The sequence below is a fragment of the Schistocerca gregaria genome, chromosome 3 (assembly GCF_023897955.1).
Source record: "Schistocerca gregaria isolate iqSchGreg1 chromosome 3, iqSchGreg1.2, whole genome shotgun sequence".
In the NCBI taxonomy this organism is placed as follows: domain Eukaryota; kingdom Metazoa; phylum Arthropoda; class Insecta; order Orthoptera; family Acrididae; genus Schistocerca; species Schistocerca gregaria.
The window spans coordinates 838,327,663-838,341,044 of NC_064922.1; the positions used below are offsets into that span (position 1 = coordinate 838,327,663).

General features: G+C 44.9%; 1 protein-coding gene across 1 annotated transcript in view; it reads left to right on the forward strand.

The window, feature by feature from the left end:
• Positions 1-1,666: 1,666 nt before the first annotated feature.
• The window catches only part of LOC126354692 (cell division cycle protein 27 homolog), a 214,188-nt gene continuing 202,472 nt past the window's right edge, over positions 1,667-13,382 (forward strand). Inside the window, exons 1-2 of the mRNA XM_050004500.1 lie at positions 1,667-1,937; positions 2,165-2,240. Of these exons, the coding sequence (XP_049860457.1) occupies positions 1,914-1,937; positions 2,165-2,240 (100 nt within the window). The 5' untranslated portion in view covers positions 1,667-1,913. The remainder of the gene's footprint in view (positions 1,938-2,164; positions 2,241-13,382) is intronic.

Below are 13,382 nucleotides of genomic sequence, written 5' to 3' on the forward strand. Positions count from 1 at the left end.
TTTTTGAAATGGAATGTCCCATGTGACTAGCTTCAACTACCATTCTGGGTTCAAAGTCTGTTAATACCCGTTTCGCGGCCGATATTATGTTGGACTCCTTCTCACATAAATCATGAGAATACAAATGACAGCTCTGACAATGCACTGCCCTAATATACCTTGTGTACAGGGTACTACTGCCCTCTGTGTATGTGCACATCGCTATTACATCATTTTTGTCACCTCAGTGTAGGCTATGATGTATATTTGGAAGTAGAAGCATTTTTCTAAACTGCATGGAATTTATAAATACATACTATATTGCCAAATTAAAGAAGTAAACAGTGTCATAGAGAATCCTCCGTTGGTTATCTTAGTGTTAAATAAAGGTTGTTTCATAATACATGTTACGCACTTCTAGAGGTCGTAGAAGGGATTTAGTAGATCAAGTTTTACGTAGGAGCACCTGTCCAGAAACGACATCCACAGTGCTATGCAGCAGCAAAGTTATAGGCTCTGGCTTTTCTAAATCTCATATGGGTGATTTCGTGACTATGTTATAAACTACCTAGGATGATGTAGAACTAAAAATGTATCACACTGAGGTAAGGGTCCTTGTACCGGAAACGAACGAGAGTAAAGTTGTAAGTGAAAACGGTTCTGATACCTCTGTCAGTGGAATACATGTACTGGTACTGTTTCTGAAAAGATTTTTAGGCAGGCAACTTCCAGAGGTGGCAATATCGAGCAAAACAAGACAAAAGTCTGGTAAACATGGACCTAAATTTCATACCTTAGGTGCTATGAGTACTTATTTAGTGGAGATGTGTTTCACAATAGCGAAGATGAACAAGTGCTCATAGATCCTCAGGTATTCATTTTACTGCCCATGTTTATTCCAAATTTTATGTTGTTTTGGTCCGTACTACAAACTCTAATAGTTACTTATCCTGCCAACTTGGCAACAACTGTACGAGAATATCCATTCCACTGTCTGAGGAATCAGAACTTTTTCCCTTGTATCTTTCGTATTGTTCGTTTCCAGTAGAGTGTTCGATACCTAAAATTGATACATTTATGCGTGTCCATCCTTGAAAGTTAGTAGCATCATCACGGAATCACACTACTTAAATTTACAGGCGCCGACGTCTATAACTTTGATGCTCTGTAACGTCGTTGGTTGATGTTTCTGGACACGTGTTTTTACATGAAATTTGATCTATTAAGTCACGTCTACAACCTATAAGAGTGTGTAACATGAAGTGTAAACTCCCTGTATAATTATTACCCTTGTAGAGGACTATTAAAATTGTTTTGTTTTAAAAGACTACTTGAAAAATTGAATCTGAGGTATGTTCTACGCAAAGCCGAGTTGAAAAGACAACCAGTGGACACTAACGACGGGTGGCAGGTTTATGCAAATCTCGTGACATGTGAATGGAGAACGTTGTGCAAACATCAATACGTGACCTCACATGTTGAGTTTGTATTGACATTCTGAGAATATTTTGAGGGTGGCCATCAGAACTGTTGTTACTGACAATATGTCAATATGCACCCTCAGACGGTCAATATATTGACGGTTTCACAATAATATGGAACATTTGAGGGTCCCTTTACATTTTACAATTTAGGATTTAAGATCGATCTTTGCATAATTCGCAAGGGGGAAGATAATCTTCTTTGTGGTAGGCTTTGCGACTGAAAAGCTTAGTAACTTTGCTTGTATCGTTCGATTGTCGATAACTACGTTTCGATAGATTTTAAACCATTAGTGTATTAACTGTGCTGGCAGTGCCATCTGTGTAAATCTTTAATATGGAAGTCGTTATTAGGAAATAATGTACAATTAAATAATCTTAGGTGTCTTGCTTGATAAAACAAACGTAACCCCGTATACAAGTAAGGCACCAACTTAGTCTTCATTCCGGGAGATGTACATTCAAGAACCAGTACAGGTAGACAAAATGATGCATGGATTACCAGTTGCATTTAATATGTTTGTTTTTTTATACATAGTTATTCATTCGGTCTTTGTATGTAAATAATAGTTATTAGTAATTGTCTGTCGAGGTAGATAAGTAAGTGAAACAGTGGATTTTACATTCATTCTCTAATAATGAAAATTGGGTTACGTTGTTTTTGTTTTCGCGTTCTAGATTAATATCTTATTTTTTTGTTTCAGGCTGCTATATGGCATTGCCTAGATCACTACGCATATGCGGATGCCACATTCCTTGCGGAACGTCTTTCCGCAGAAGGTATGATCCGATTGAATGATTATTGTGCTATCCTGGGAGGTGCGGATTGTGATGTTGTGTTTTGTGTTCTGCAACGCATCGTGATATGCTTTTAGTGCACACATACACGCCGACGATCAGATGGTCCACTGTTTCCCAGTGATCTTTGTGTATTAAAATATTGTTTCGAATGCCTCGCCGAGTCAGTGACACTGTATTCTTGAGGGTTATTTAATTTGTTCACTGTATAAAATACGGGAGTAATCGCTTTGAAGCTTTAATTTCGACAATTGTGTACTGTGGCTAGTTTATTCCAGCCAGTAATTAACTGCAGTTATGAACCTGTAACAGTGATGAAATTCCTTTTGTATCCCTTTTTTGGTAATACTTTCAAATTTTAGAGGTGATGTAGGGTGGAACACTGGCATGATATTGCGTTGTTGCATTTGGACATTAATTTATGTAAGAATCATTGATGCAACATTTGTAAGACTGCCAAAATACCATGATTCATCCAACTGCTGATCTCGGACTATTGCAGTAGGTTTACATACTTTTTGCATTAATCTGGTGTTTTTGCTACAGTTTAAATTTCGCTTGAATCATATTCTTTCTGAAACTGACATTTATTACTCTGAAAGTAATGGTTATATTAGTTTTGTCAATGATGGGATCCAGTTTGTGTATTTCTCCAACCTGACAGTGGAGTGTTGCTCTTCCTTTGAGTTACACACAGTACTGTGTTCTTTGTGCCAGTGATCACAGAAATGTTGTGTAAGCTGCCCACAATCAGTTTTGACACACATTAGCAAACGTCATTGATGATGGTCTTCATATTTTGCAACACTTTTTTTATGAATGCTTCATTGGTAAAATACTTATTTCTGTGTCAGTAAGAGTTGCCCTATGGGCAACACCCTCAGTAATTTTCATAATTAAGTGATCCCTTCAGGTGTGTCTGATATGTATAATTCATTGTTTTTTACTTTACCTTGTCAGTTTAGCAATTTAGAAAGAATTGTGGAGTCAGTATCAGGGAAAATACAATTAGAGCTCAGACTGCACTACAGATTGATCTGTTGGCACAGTCTTTATTTTGTAATCCCATTTGTTGGCTTTGCCAACTCACATCCAGACTGTTACTTTCTACCATAACTTAAGCATTGACTTCATTACAGATCCGTCTGTTACTGCAAACAGAGCTGCGGATGGGGATGGACAGGGTGTGGCAGTGTCTTCTACCTATTGACCATTTAGGCAATATTTTCGTTATGAATCATATTATGAATGGCATTTTTTCCATGAGTTCAAGCTAAAAGATTACATGTATTCAATAGGAAGCAGTGTTGAACATCTCCTATTTATTATTGCAGGCTGATAAATTTTCTTAACATATTTAAGTAAGTGGTTGCGGTAGTCTATTTCCGTCTGACATTCAGTGTTACTGTAATTAATGAAATTATCACTTGTGTTTGGTATACCATTGTTTAGCACAGAGGTCTACATTCCAATGGTTTTGCTGTTGAACATGCATTATATGACAATTCCAATAGTTTTGCTGTTGAAGAACATGGATTATATGGTAATGAGTGTCATCCATTGCAGTAAGGTTCACATTCTGGATAAAGTAGCCCAAATTTTTTGCCCGGTGTTAGTTAAGACTAATAAAGCAGGTGGGAAAAATGTGACACTATTTGTTATGTTACTTTGTGTGTATAAGCACATTAGTGTGGCTATTTACATGCTATAGACCACATCGCCTAGGAAGACATTTCCGTAGAGGCAGAGCATTAGGGAATTGTGGAGGGTACGAGCTCTGCACATCTATGGCGGCAGTCCGCGTTGATCATCTACATGGATACTCTGCAAATCACATTGAAGTACCTGGCAGAGGGTTCATTGAACCACCTTCACAACTCTCTATTATTCCAATCGCATATAGCATGCAGAAAGAACGAACACATATATTTCCATACAAGCTCTGATTTCCCTTATTTTATCGAGGTGATCATTTCTCCGTATGTAGGTCATTGTCAACAAAATATTTTCGTATTCGGAGAAGAAAGTTGATGATTGGAATTTCATGAGAAGATTCCATCGCAGTTAAAAACGCCTTTCTTAAAACTGCAGTCTTTGGTTAGCCTTCCCTGTGTGTTCCTTCCAATTTAAGTTGTTTGTAATTGTAATACCTAGGTAATTAGTTGAATTTACAGCTTTTAGATTAGACTAATTTAGTGTGTAACCATAGTTTAACAAATTCCTTTTAGCACTCATGTGGATGACCTCACACTTTTTATTATTTAGGTCAACTGCCAATTTTCGCACCATTCAGATATCTTTTCTAAATCATTTGGCAATTTGTTTTGATCTTCTGATGACTTTATTAGTCGGTAAAAGACAGCATCATCTGCAATCAACCTAAGACGGCTGCTTAAATTGTCTCCCAAATCATTTATATAGAGAAGGAACAGCAAAGGGCCTATAACACTACCTTGGGGAACACCAGAAATCGCTTCGGGTTTACTTGATGGCTATGTCAGTTACTACAAACTGTGTTCTCTCTGACAGGAAATCACAAATCCATTCACAAAACTAAGACAATATTCCATAAGCATGCAATTTCACTATGCGCCACTTGTGTGGTACAGTGTCAAAAGCCTTCCGGAAATGTAGGAATACGGAATCAATCAGAAATCCCTTGTCAGTATCACTCAACACTTCATATGAATAAAGAGCTAGTTGTGTTTCACAGGAACTATGTTTTCTAAACCCATGTTGACTTAATGTCAGTAGACAGTTTTCTTCGAGGTAATTTATAATGTTTGAACACAACATATGTTTCAGAATCCTGCTGCATATCGATGTTAACAATATGGGCGTGTAATTTAGTGGATTAATTCTGCCACCTTTCTTGACTATTGATGTGACCTGTTCAACTTTACAGTCTTTGGGTACGGATCTTTCGTTGAGCGAATGGTTGTATATGATTATTAAGTAGGGAACTAATGCATCAGGATACCTAATTGGTATACAGTTTGGACCAGAAGACTTGCTTTTATTAAGTGATTAAAGTTGCTTCACTACTCCGAAGATATTTACTTCTGTGTTACTCATGTTGGCAACTGTTCTCGATTCGAAGTCTAGAATATTTTCTACGTCTTTTTTCTTGCAAAAGTAATACACTCCAAACCCAATATAGTAGCAAGGCAGTAGCCCCCTGATCTTGCAGGGATCAAACTGTTGGCATCTGCACTGCATACTCCGGACATATTATGCCAAGGATATGTGCCCGTTGTGGCTGGGGCACGGGGATTCTAGGCAATGTTTAACTGACCACAACCGAGCGAGGTGGCGCAGTGGTTAGACACTGGACTCGCATTCGGGAGGACGACGATTCAATCCCGCGTCTGGCCATCCTGATTTAGGTTTTCCGTGATTTCCCTAAATCGCTCCAGGCAAATGCCGGGATGGTTCCTTTCCAAGGGCACGGCCGACTTCCTTCCCTAATCTGATGAGATCGATGACCTCGCTGTCTGGTCTCCTTCCCCAAACCCATCACCCAACCAACTGACCACATAGCCATTGCTGTGGATGGGTGGCACCCATGAGAACCTCCATTCAGAGTGGGTAGCCCAAGGCAGATGACTTGCAGATCAAACGGCTCAAACTTCCTTTCACTGGTGGCCACATGGCCTTGACAGTCTCTTCTGGACTGGATTACTACAGTGTGGAGAAGTATGAACTCAATGTTTCTTTCCCTGGATATGATTTGGGAGGAATGTAGGGCCAATAATCAAGGTTAGGCATACTGCCCACAATAGCTGGTATGTTCTAGAACTGATAGGGATTCCTTTTTGCCCACAAAGCCATTATTCTTTGTTGAACGCCCTGAGGACAGATCAGGGTAAGTAGCAGTGATTTTGAAAATGAAAGTGGCTCAGTTCTGATTAAAACAGCATCTCCTGCTGTGTCGAAGGCTGTATTAATCTCTGACAAGCTGGGTGACATTACTGTTAACTATCATCCCCTATAACAGTCTCAATATGGTACAGGGTATCACCTTCGACCTTGACCTTTTGCAGACTAATGATGGTTACGGTCCTATCTAGTGAGGTGCGCGCAGTGGTTAGCGTACTGGACTTGGATTCGGAAGAACGACAGTTCAATCCCATGTCCGGCCATCCTGATTTAAGTTTTCCATGATTTCCATAAATCGCTTCAGGCAAATTCCAGGATGGTTCCTTTGAAAGGGCGCAGCCGACTTCCTTCCCTCTCCTTCCCTAATCCGATGAGAGCAATGACCTCGCAGTTTGGTCTCTTCCCCAAATCAAACCAAACCCCAACCAGAAGCAGCTCTGGATTACATTCCAATTTGGAACGATAGGGGGTGTATTTGTCTGTAATGTCCAGCAGGGAGCAAAGTATGGTACTGTTGATAGTGGAGCCTTAACCTTGGCATTAGAAGGAGGCTCTGAACCTGAAAATATCAAGGTGATGGTGTATCCGCAGTGTTTCTATCCCAGAAAGAAAGGAAAATCATGGAGTACAAGACCCTGGACAGACTAACATACACCGGGGCTGAGAGAAAATTTGAACGCCTGCATCCTGTGCGTATGACATTGTCTTACGCCACCGCCACAACAGTTCTGGCACGATCAGCTCCACCAACCCAAGTCACCTCTCAGAGCCGGGAGGCTACACATGCCCCCTTGATGGTGGGGGGCAATTCCCCTCCCTGTTGCTCCTGAACCACCTACTTCAGGAGCATCGAGCACCACCCCTGCTACTACCCCCCCCCCCTCCCCCTCGCCCCACCCTCCCCAACCATTGGGGACGTCCATCCCCAATTCTAAGCCGGAGAAGCATAAGTCTCCTTCAGCTTCTCTGGCTAGGAAGGGGTCTCTTGGGTCACTCCCTTCCCAGGTTTCTTCATGTGGATAGGATGACACCCGCCAATGGCCGAAGAGCCCAAAGGCAGCTGGTTGTACGGCTTCAAGATCATCCTCAGCCCCAGAGACTGAGCCAGTGCAGTCCTCCCAGCCAGGGAAACCCAAGGAGCAGTAAGAGAAATCTAAAAAGAAAACCCTAAGACCAAGGAAATTGCAGTGACACCCACACCACCGCCACCTATAAGCTCTGCGTCTGAGGATGGGGTGGAGAAGATGCGTCCGCTGACGACCTCGATCTCACCAGACCCTCAGACACAGTGGATATAGACTGCTCAGGTAATAAATCGGTTGCAGCAGGTGACTGAGGTGTAAACTGCCTCATTGAATGTTCCATGCCTCCCCAGTCTACGATGTCATCCTCCAGTGGAATTGAGGCAGTTTTTTCCACCACCTGGCTGAGCTATGGCAACTGTAAAGCTGTTATCGGCATTGCCCTCCAGGAAACCTGGTTCCCAGCAATGCGGACCCCCTGCCCTTCACGGCTATAAGGGATATTACAGGAACCGTAGCGACTACAATCGAGTGTCATGTGGAGTTTGCTTTTATGTCCTAAACTCAGTCTGTAGTGAACATGTGCCCCTTCAAACCCTTCTTGAAGCTGTGGCTGTCAGAATAAGGATTGTGGTGTGGTACCATTCTTACTGGCCGATGCAGAGGTGTCGAAACCTTACTGTCGCAATTTGACCTCTGCCTCTTTAATTCTGGGGTCGCCACACGTTTCAGTGTGGCTCGTGGTAGTTACTCGGCCATTGATTTATCAATTTGCAGCCCAGGACTTCTCCCATCTATCCACTGGAGAGCACATGACGACCTGTGGTGTAATGACCACTTCCCCATCTTCCTGTCACTGCCCCAGCGCCAGGCACTCGCCCATCTGCCCAGATGGGATTTGAACAAGGTGGACTGGGGAACTTTCACTTCAGCTGTCATCACTGAATCTCCCCCATATGGTAACATCGATGTGATGGTTGTGCAGGTGACTTGCACAATTGTTTCTGTGGCAGAAATGCAATCGCTTGCTCTGTAGGGTGCCCAAGGCGTAAGGTAGTCCCTTGGTGGTCGCCGAAAGTCGCTGAAGCAATTAAGGAGCGTCGGCGGGCTCTACAGCGGCATAAGCGGCACCCTTCCCTGGAGCACCTCATAGCCTTTAAACGGCTGCATGCCCATGTTCGCTACCTTATCAAACAACGAAAGGGGGAGTGTTGGGAGAGATATGTCTCCACCATTGGGAGCCACATGTCACCTTCCCAAGTCTGGGCAAAGATCAAATGTCTTTTCAGGTACCAGGCTGCAACAGCTGCCCCCAGTGTTACCATAAATGGCGAGTTATGTACCAACGCTAAAGTGATTGCTGAGCACTTTGCTCAAGTCTCTGCATCGGAAAATTACTTCCCAGTCTTTCGCACACTCAAACAGTGGCTGGATGGGAACACCCTCTCATTCAGTTCACGCTACAGTGAATCCTATAACGCCTCATTTACAGAGTGGGAGCTCCTTAGTGCCCTTTCTCATTGCCCCGACAAAGCTCCTGGGCCTGATTGCATCCACAGCCAGATGATTAAACATCTCACATCTGATTACAAGCGACATCTTCTCATCATCTTCAACCAGATCTGGTGTGGTGGCATCATTCCATTGCAATGGTGGGAGAGCACCAGCATTCCGGTGCTCAAACCCGGTAAAAACCCACTTGATGTGGATAACTATCAGCCCATCAGCCTCACCAACGTTCTTTGTAAGCTGCTGGAACGTATGGTGTGTTGGTGGTTGTGTTGGGTCCTGGAGTCACGTGGCTTGCTGGCTCCATGTCAGGACGGCTTCTTCCAGGGTCACTCTACCACTAGTAATCTTGTGTCCATTGAATTTGCCATCCGAACAGCCTTTTACAGATGGCAGCACCTGATTACTGTCTTTTTTGACTTACGTAAAGCATACGACATGACTTGACGACGTCAAATCCTTGCCACATTGTATGAGTGGGGTCTCCGACGACCACTCCCGATTTTTATACAAAATTTCCTGTCAGTTGGTACTTTCCGTGTCCAAGTTGGTGACTCCCATAGTTCCATCCATATCCGGGAGAATGGAGTCCGTCGGGGCTCTGTATTGAGTGTGTCTCTCTTTTTAGTGGCCATTAACTGTCTAGCAGCAGCTGTTGGGCTCTCCGTCTCACCTTCTCTATATGCAGAACCTTCCGCATTTTGTACTGCTGCTCCAGTACTGTGGTTGCTGAGCGGCACCTCCAGGGAGCCATCCACAAGGCGCAGTCATGGGCTCTAGCTCGCGGCTTCCAGTTTTCAGCTGCAAAGTCGTGTGTCATGCACATCTGTCAGTGTCGTACCATTCATCCAGAACCGGCACTTTACCTTAATGACGATCCACCCACTGTAGTGGAGATATATCAATTCCTAGGACTGGTTTTCGATGCTCGATTGACTTGGTTCCATCATCTTCATCAGCTTAAGCAGAAGTGCTGGCAGCACCTCAATGCCCTCCGTTGCCTGAGCAACACCAATTGGGGTGCAGATCGTTGTACGCTGCTGCAGCTTTACAGAGCCTTTGTCCAATCCCGAGTTGACTATGGGATTGTGGTTTATGGTTCGGCAGCACCTTCAGCATTGCATTTACTCGACCCTGTGCACCATTGTGGGGTTCGAATAGCTACAGGAGCTTTTAGGACAAGTCTGGTGACCATCGTACTGGTAGAGGCTGGTGTCCCTCCTCTGCAGATTAGGCGTGTGTAATTGCTCACTAGCTACACAGCACACATTCATAGTTCCCCTGAGCATCTGAATTACCATCTCCTTTTCCTGCCTGTGGCAGTCAATCTTCCGCATCGGCGGCCTAGATCGGGGCTAACGATTGCGGTTTACATGCAGTCCCTTCTCTCCGAACTGGGAGTCCCTCCCTTCACCACCTCTACTTGCGATCCATTCACATATGCTTCCATGGTGTACGTCACGGCTGCAGCTTCGTCTGGACCTTTTGCATGGCCCTAAGGACTCCATTAACCCCACCGCTCTCCACTGTCACTTCCTCTCGATTCTTGACGTGTTCTGGGGCTGTGAAGTGGTTTACACGGACGGCTCGATGGCTGATGGTCACATAGGCTTCGCGTATGTTCATGGAGGACATGTTGAGCAGCACTCCTTGCCAGTTGGCTGCAGTGTTTTCACTGCAGAGCTGGCGGCCATATCTCGTGCTTGCCCTGGCGAGTCATTTCTTCTGTGTACTGACTCATTGAGCAGCCTACAAGCTATCGACCAGTGCTGCCCTCGCCACCCTCTGGTAGCATCCATTCAGGAGTCCATCTATGTCCTGGAGCAGTCCCGCTGTTGCGTGGTGTTTGTGTGGACCCCAGGACACGTCGGAATCCCCGGCAACAAACTTGCCGACAGGCTGGCCAAACAGGCAACGCAGAAACTTCTTCTGGAAATAGGCATCTCTGAAGCTGACTGGCGTTCTGTCTTACACCGCAGAGTTTTCCGGTTTTGGGAGACGGAATGGTGTAACAGCACGCACAACAAACTGTGTGTCATTAAGGAGACTATGAATGTGTGGAAGTCTTCCATGCAGGCCTCTCCCAGGGAATCAGTTGTCCTCTGCCAGCTCCACATTGGCCATATGTGGCTAACGCATGGTTACCTACTCCGTCGCGAGGATCCACCACAGTGTCTCTGTGGCTCCCAATTGACAATTGTCCACCTCTTGCTGGACTGCCCACTTTTAGCCTCTCTGCGGCAGACTTCTCACTTTCCCAGCACCCTGCCTTCGATGTTTGGTGACAATGCCTCTACAGCAGCTTTAGTTTTACTATTCATCCATGAGAGTGAGTTTTATACTTCTATGTAGGTTTTATCCCATGGCAAGTGTCCCTCTGTGTCCTGCACCAAAGTGCCTTTAGGGTGGAGGTTTTAATGTGTTGCAGAGTGGCTGGCTTCCCCTTTTTATTCTCATGGTTGGCCAACCACTGTAATCCGCTTTCATGTTTTACTCCCTTCTGTTTCTAATGTCTCTCTGTTGTTTTCTTGCCCTCTTTTGTTCCTTTCAGTACTCGTTGCCTTCCCTTCATTTATATGGCTTTTCGTTTCTTTCTGTTTTGTGTTATATGTTTCGTCCGCTTTATTCTCACACTTGTGGCATTGTTTTATTAGGAACAAGGGACCAATGACCTCGTAGTTTAGTCCCTTCTCACACTTCAAACCAGCCAACCCACCAACCAAGCCCCAGCTGGAGAAAGTACACCCTCCTCCATTGTGTCTCACCAGGAGGAGACGTTTGGGGAGCTCATCTCCCAGGATTCTGCTGCTCTGCAACTGGATACCAGCCAGTGGCGGAAGAACTCATAGGCTGCTGGTTGTAGGGCTTTGCATTCCTCCTCCTGCCCGTTAGGTTAGGGCGGGTGAGCTCTCGCGAACATCAAGTGCCCAAGGAGAAGAGGGACATAAAGAAGACCTCAAAGGGGGAGTCCCATATGGTCCCCATGCCACAGATCCCACATTTCAACTGTACCTGAGGTGGAGGTCCTAATGGCCCTGCGTCACCTGTGATCCCCAAACAACCTGCTTCAGAACCAATGTATATTGATGCTGTATCCTCAGAACCAGTTCTGGCAGGCAACCATGGGGCATTAGCTGCCTCCTGGTAGCTTCATGCCCACACAGGATACTGATAAAGTGATACTCCTGTGGAATTGTAACGGTTTTTCCACCATCTGGCTGAGCTACTATGGCTCTTATGCTTTTCTTCTGCTTTTTGCATTGCTGCCCAGGAAAATTGGTTCCCAGCATTGAAAAATCCTACCTTTGGCACATATCAGGATATTTTAAGACTCAAGCTATCTATGACAGCATAGGACAGATTTTGTGTACATTCTGGACTCTGTCTGCAGCAAACATGTCTTGGTGTGACTTTGGAAGCTGGGTGTGACTTTAGAAGCTGTGGCTGTTTGTGTGAGGACTTATGTGGATTTTACAGTCTGTAATACAAATCTCCCTCCCGATGCTTAAGTGCCTCAGAAAGTGTGACCTGCACCGATTTTCCAGCTATCCCCATCCTTCCTCAATTTGGATGACTTTGATGCCAGCAGCCCATCGTGTGGTGGAACTGGCTGCGGTGAAGCCATTGAAACTTTGCCTGCAAACTTGATCTTTGTCTCTTGAAGACCAGTGTCCCCAGACACTTCAGTGTGGCATATGGATCTCATTTGGTCGTTGATCTTTCCATTTGCAGCCTTGCCCCCCCCCTCCCCCCCTCCATCGAATGGTGAATCCATGATGGCCTCTGTGACAGTGGTGATCTTACATTGACCTGTCTCTTCCTTCTCCCAGATGGGCTCTCAACAATGCTGACTGGAATGCCTTCTCCTCTGCCAGCACCCTTCACAGACCGCCATGTGGAGATATCATTGCGTCCATCCACAGCACAACTACAGCCATTCTTTTGGCAGCAGACTTAGCAATCCCGGGATCCCCCCCACCGCACTTGGAGCTCACCACTCTTTGGTGAGTACATGCTTGGCTATCACGGGGCCCCAGCCTTTGCATTTCCCTTTCTATGCTGCATGTCTATCTCTTTGCTATTCTTTTCCTGTCCCTTGGGGACCATGTTGTATGCCTTCTTCTTCTGGAAACCAAAGTTCTTGGTAAAACTGTGTCCTGTCCATCCATCTTCCTTTCCCTGTCCTACCTTTTCTTACTCTTCCTCTGCTTTGGTGTTTGAAGCTCTCTTTTTGTCTTTTCCTTCTTCTTCCTCCATGTGCATTCCTGAAGGCCGGCTCGTGTGTTTGGTGCGTAAAAAGTGGCTGGGCAATGCGTTAACTCTGTCCCAGGTCAGCAAGTGTGGCTCATACGTACCCTCTGAGAAATGCCAGACCCAAGGAGGTATGATTGCCTGAGCAGGTACCTTCGCCTGTGCCGATTGGTCACTCTGTGTGGAGACCAGGAGGTGTGACCAGAGGTGTGGATCATCACTTAAGGCGGGTGAGTCCTCCCTTGAGAGGAAGAGCAGGAAGGAGCATACCATGGACGACATTGGCAATCATGGGGAATTTCTCCGTGATGAGTTCCTCATCTCAAAAGTGTAAATAGGTTGAGATGAAAGAATTGACACCTCGCCCAATTAGACCATACCTTGTGGTGTCATGCATGGAAGAAAGTAACAATTTCATGACAGTTACTTGATTTGTTATTCAGAAGGGTGTAGATTTCATTGC